This window comes from Cryptotermes secundus, unplaced genomic scaffold (genome assembly GCF_002891405.2).
Source record: "Cryptotermes secundus unplaced genomic scaffold, Csec_1.0 scaffold843, whole genome shotgun sequence".
Classification (NCBI taxonomy): Eukaryota; Metazoa; Arthropoda; class Insecta; order Blattodea; family Kalotermitidae; genus Cryptotermes; species Cryptotermes secundus.
This window is the reverse complement of record NW_019731994.1, coordinates 396,180-402,555: the sequence shown is the minus strand read 5'-3', so window position 1 is coordinate 402,555 and position 6,376 is coordinate 396,180. Positions and strand designations below refer to the sequence as shown.

Sequence of the window (6,376 nt, the reverse complement as noted above, 5' to 3'; positions counted from 1 at the left end):
CAGAAATATTCTAGTAGCATTTTAAAATCACAGCGCATGGCTGTAAATACAGATCATAAACATGCTAATGGCAGAATCTCTTTTGTCAAGTCAGGGAATTTGTTTTGTATAGATCTTGAAATGTATACTTACTTATTCATGCTTTGGCACAGTAGAGTGTGAGAATTTTGAAACGGAGAAAGGAAAGTTAATTATCAGAGAAACTGAGGAATCCTTCAAATACAGGCCAGTAAATAATTTGGTTAAATATGCTTGCCCAAGCAAGGTGTGTAAAGAGAACAGATAAAATATCAATTTATTTAATTTTGGAACAAGAAAGATTTACTGGGGAGTCAGGAAGGCTATAAGATTGTGACTAGAGGCTCCTGCAGCAGTGACAATAAAGGTTACTGTCTCTTGGGACATAATGCCATGTAGTCTGGTAGATATTTAATAACATTTTGCACAGAACCGCTTGCCTCCATCTTTTCATTCACACTGAAAATGAAGATTCCCCCCAAACACTCACAAATATCAGACTACATGTGCCGCATCATAGCTCAAGCGGTTAGTTGCTGGCCTCCTACGGTGGCAGCCCGGGTTCAATCCCGGGTCTGATCAAGTGGGATTTGTGGTGGACTAAGTGGTGCTGGGGCAGGTTTTCTCCCAGTACTTTGGTTTCCCCTGCCAATCTTCATTCCACCAATTGCCCCACAATCGCCATCATCTACCATCTGGAGCTGGTACAATAGGCCAGAAGTGGCCACAGTACAAGGGACTTAGTCCCACCCCGCTAGCAATAAAAAAAAACAGACTACATGGCATCACATATCCGAATAGTAGGATCCACAAGCACAAGACTGCTTTCTCTCTTAGATATCTTTAAAGCTTATGCTGCAGTTACAGCCTTAAACAAGGAATGAGGCAATTCTAAAGGGTTCTGATGATTGTGCATTATACCTAGTATCAGGGCTTCCTCAGCTTTGCTCATTGTCCGCTACTCATGTAACCAGAACACAATGTTGGTTGAGTGACTGGGGTTAGTTCTTTCTAATGGACCCTTCACCTGAGGATTGGAGCAAATCCATTTCCCAAAATGTTGTGCACTGGATTTAGAATATCAGATAACGGACATTTTCCAAGAAACTAGAACACGAAGCAATAAGGTGCTACTTCCTATGCATCTGCTCCTGTCAACACAGCATGCCACTAACCTATATGACACATAATGTCACTAATAACTTACAAGGTGTACAAAACACATCACATCACTCTCTTATAGCACGTGGAAGACACAGCACATCACTGACCTACAGTGAACCCAAGACACATCATGTCACTAACCTACATGAATCCAAGACACATCGCATCAGCAACATATGGTGTGTCCAAGACACATCATGTGAGTAACCTATGGTGAGTTCATGACACATTATGTGATGAACCTACAGTGCGTCCAAGACTACGTACTTTGACACCAAGAGCTATACAGGAGAAACCAAGGGCAGTATTGACAATCGATCGCAGAGAAGGCATGATGAGGATGGGGACACCCTGCATGGCACACATGGTGGGGATGTGGCTTACAAGTATTTTGGGGTCCGCATCTTGTGCAAGCAATACAAAGCCAACTGATGCAGACTCCAGACCACGTGTCACAGAATTCACACCCAGGAACATACACCGTCTGAAACAAAAATGTTTGATAAGAAAATAAATATCCAACTAATTCAGAACAATAGCAATGTACCACTTCTGCAAATGAACAACTTCTCATCAGATTAGGTTCAACCTAGTTACAAGAAAACTGGTTAGTTGGTCAAAGTCATTACTGGCCCAGACATGAGGATATGATAAGCACATTTGTGACACAATTAAATCTACTGGTGTCAGTGAACTCAAATGAACATTAAACAATATTTTTAAGAGACTTTAACTTTGTTTAAGAGCAGAAGGGAGACACCGTGAACGTCAACTGTGATGTGATGATGAGTTCTTCTAAATAATTTACTTACTTCAAGAGGTGAATGTTCATGTTCAAAATGCATGGCACATTAGCTGAGAACCTAGACCCCCCCCGTTCTCTCAGGTGATCGATAACTTTCTGTCTAAGAGGCCGAGAGTAAGAGAGTCGGGCAATTCAGCCTGTGGAGGAGGACTCAGTGGTCTTTATAAAAATTGTCTCAAATTGTAATATCAATGTGTGACACTTTACTCTCTTCAGTAAGAGAAAGAGAATGAATGTAACAGTCATCTCTCAAGCTACAGACGGAGTGTAATGTTGCAAAGTGTCTGGAGCCACAAATTATTTTCCTTGATTTTCATTAAAAGAATACCAGATAAAATGTTTCAAACGAATTATGCAAATCATAATGAGCCTTAAATTTTATGCCCAGAAAGAATTTCTTTGTAAGATGAGCCATTTCTGAGAAGATTAATGTTCAATTTGAGATTCATGTGGCATATGGGCTAGAATGTGTTTGAGACAATCCAAAATTAAATTAGTTCAACTCATGTCAGTAAAAGTTGTCACCGAGCTTAATTAAGGACCATGCCAGAGAGGTGTATGGGGGAACGAAGGTACAGCTTCCCACATTCTGAAATGTGGCACTAGATGGAGGTGAGTGGTCAGCTTTGGGTCCCTAACACTTTATCCCCCCAAAAAAGTCCCCAGCATGCATTGGATAGGATGCTGGTTGGGCCCAAGTCATTATAAATCCCAAAATGACATTTCATCAAAATCCACATTGCTATCAGAGATGACATTATCTCACAATCATGGGTTCACTGTATACCAACTGTGTAGAGAATACAGAAACATACTCAGCCCATGCATCACACTCAGTGCATTAGAAGTGTCACCTCAGTTCCTCACTGCGGTCAGACGAGAAGTCAGCATTGGATTCCTGCTGCAACTTCTGCCTCACCTCCCGACGCTGCTTAAGTGGCACCTTCCTCAACTCAGACCAGTTCACTTTACTGACAGGTCTCCTGACTGGATGTAAGACGCTGAAACACAACTGTCCAACTTTACAGTGTTCCTTTGCTGGGAGTGGTCTAGTTTACAGATGGATACATGACATACAAAGGCACTAGAAGCAGGGTGTATGGATATGGTATGAGAAAGAAGCTTAGCTTCAGCTTTGGACAACACACTAGATACTTCAGGCAGAAGTGTATGCATTAAGGAACAGGCAGCAGAGAATATAGACAAAGGCTATGAAAACAGAAATATCTATATTCTGACAGCCAAGCTGCAATTAAAGCACTGAGCAATTACCAGATCAGTTATAAACTGGTCTGGGACTTCCATCAATCCCCTATGAAAGCGGCTGAACATAATATAGTTCAAGTGACAAGCATGCCAGGACACACAAGAATTGAGGGCAATGAAATTAAGGACTCACTGGCATGATTGGGACCTGACCCAGTATGCAGCATGTCAGTAATGTTTGCCAAGAAGACTGCAACAAACACTAAAAAGATCAAGGATCTTCTGCAAAAAGGGCTAGGTTACGGAGCTATCAGAATTAAATAGGAACCAGCTGAGACCTGTGCAAGGACACTATCACCTGGAAGGAAACCTTCTTACACTGGCACTAGTCAATAACTACACATGTGAAAGATGCCAGTGCAAAGATGAAACAGAATCACATATCATGTGTGACTGCAAGGCCTTGGCTAACTCAAAACTCTGTCATCTGGGCCATAACTTCATGGAATGAGATAACTACTTAGACACCCCATTCATTTGAAGTATGGGATTGTTATGAGACAGGAACTGAAATATTATAATTATTCAGATGCATTACCGACTTCAAACAATTAATTAATAATATCATATCGCATTGTCTACTTATGTACCTTTCCAACTTTTATATATTTTCAATGCCAGGGCTTTCAGACATAACCTCAAAGCTTGAGGTTGTTGCCACATTTGTAATTTTCAACATATAAATTTTTCAGTCATAGAACATTCGACATTTATTTACAATGTTTCAGATTACAGAAGAGCTATGACCCAGGTCCCAAAAACGACTAGTTGTAAACAAATTTTCAAATCATTACATATATTACCTCTACCATCTTTGTACATATACGAAACTCTAATATACATAAAATCCAATTCGAATGAATTCATAACCAACTCAGGATTATNAAAGGGGAAGCAAGAGGAGGCTAGAGAACACTGCATAATGAGGAGCTTCATTATTTTACTCTTCGCTAAATGTTATTTGGGTGATCAAAGAGAATGAGATGGGTGGGGCATATAGCGCATGTATAGGACACTAGAAATGCAAACTAGATTTCAGATGAAAAGCCATATGAGATCTAGGCATAGGTGCTATCACCAAATTCACGAATATTATCTTAAAGGCCACGCCATAGCCTAAGTGGTTAGTCGCTGGTTTCCCACCGCTGCAGTCTTAGTCAAGTGGGATTTGTGATGGACAAAATGGCGCTGGGGCAGGTTTTCCCCAAGTACTTCGGTTTCCCCTGCCAATCCTCATTTCATCAAATTCTCCATAAACATTATCACCAGTACAGGCGCAATAGGACATATGGAAGCCGACATGCCGAGGGGACCTAATATGGATTCCACCTCACACTATGTGAAATCTTAACTATTGTAAACAATTTTAAGTATTGTAACTTTATTCTCTTATTGTAATCAGATAATGTACAGTAACTGACTTGTCCTATATCATGTAACAATGATCTATAGAGATTAAATAAATACATACATACTGTAACTGTCCAGTTTATGTGATGGTCAATTGATGTTTTGTGTATGGTTAGGGTTTTGTGAAATTCCTCACTTTTGCCTCACAATTTGAAATTTTCCCCCTGAGACACGCAGCAAGTGGCTTGGGTCAAGCTTGAAGCCAGCTGCCCATCCGTAAATCAGTTAATTTAATGCATAACACAAGGCCGAGTCCTTTAGAAATTCTAAACATGACAGGGGAAGTCATAATTTTAGCAGCGTCGTTTCCTGCTACACCAAAATCTCAGTTTGATAGCCACGCAGCAGGTGGCAAAGTTTACCCCTAAACTGTACACTAGTGGATATTCGCTTTCCTAATTGGAGGAGAAAGATAAGCAACCTCCCAGTCTGCCCGGTCCAGCCAATCATCATCCGAAGTGGGAGGTCCTTTGTCCGAATTTTGGGTAACCAGGGCAAATATTTACCATTCAGAGGGTGCTTGGCAAGGAGGACTCTGAAATTTACCTTCACCGGGGGTACACGTGTTCTGATCTCCGTAAACACCCCCTGTGGTGACTATTAAATGTGCGTCTCAAAAAACAGTAAGGAAGCCTACATCCACAACTCTGTGAAGTGTCACTATGGTGCTGTTTCCATTTAAATAGTGCAGATTGAATAAAGACTTCAAACAGTTAATTGGTGTTGGGGTGACTTCCCTACGCCTAAAGCCCCACTAATCACCCAAGTCGTGGCCAGTCAACACGCCCTGAGAGGAGTTCGATTTCTCTACTAGAGCTAGCAGAACCAAAGAACGGTTACAATACATACATAGTTTCATGTATTCAGCATCTAAAAATTACAGCAAATACGATTCTCATTATGGCTAATAAAAAAAAATCTTCTATAGTATGGTATGCAGGTACTAACCATTTCTACCCCTGATGATGGAGGCAGCAGTTTCTTCCAAAGACTATACAGTGTCACATCCTATAAGATCATGATCTCAGTTTCTAACAAATGGTAAGATTACTGAGCAATACAACATGTGTGGCAGGAAACCAACCTCTTACCTTAACAGCAGCTGGTTCAACTCCACTTCAGCATCTTCTGCCAGCACCGGCCTTGAAGCAAACAATAATAATGTGCCCTGAGTACAGAAGCTGAATGCATTTGTTTAAAGTTTACTTAAGAATATTGTTTTCAATATCTCAGATTATATGTTGTCAAAGAGCAGGATGATCAGTGACTAATGAACCAAAAAGAATGTGGAATTAAGCAATCATGGCCTAACTTGACATCTGCCTGAAGGGTCCATGGAAAACCATGAAAATTCAGTCAGGATAGGCAGTCTCTAGGGCAAACCCAACATGTCTGAAGCAGAAAATAGAATATACCTTTACAATTTTTCAATTAACACCATAACAACATGGTAATCTACATAAATAAAAAATCTAGAATATTCACTTGATAATATACATATATATATATACAGGATGTCCCAGGAGGAATGTGCCAAACTTCGGGAGGGTGTTCCTTATGTTAAAGTATGCCGATATAACCCAAAACACCTATGTCCAAAGTTGAACGGTTACGGAGATAATGGCCAGAGAAGTGTCAAACTTTGACCGGGGTTACACACTTGTTGATTACAAAATAGATATTAAAACTGGCAGGAATATGTGGATTCTGTAA

The 6,376-nt window shown here is 40.4% G+C and overlaps 1 protein-coding gene across 9 annotated transcripts in view; it reads right to left on the bottom strand.

Annotated features, from left to right (window-relative positions):
• LOC111867475 overlaps window positions 1-6,376 on the bottom strand; it is a 95,204-nt gene that overhangs the window by 2,709 nt on the left and 86,119 nt on the right. For 8 of the 9 annotated variants that reach the window (XM_023857382.2, XM_023857383.2, XM_023857380.2 and 5 more), the window contains 3 exons: window positions 5,755-5,805; window positions 2,842-2,988; window positions 1,450-1,666 (listed from right to left, as the gene is read on the bottom strand). In XM_023857382.2, the coding sequence (XP_023713150.1) occupies window positions 1,450-1,666; window positions 2,842-2,988; window positions 5,755-5,805 (415 nt within the window). The remainder of the gene's footprint in view (window positions 1-1,449; window positions 1,667-2,841; window positions 2,989-5,754; window positions 5,806-6,376) is intronic. The other variant, XM_033752700.1, reaches the window with a different exon arrangement.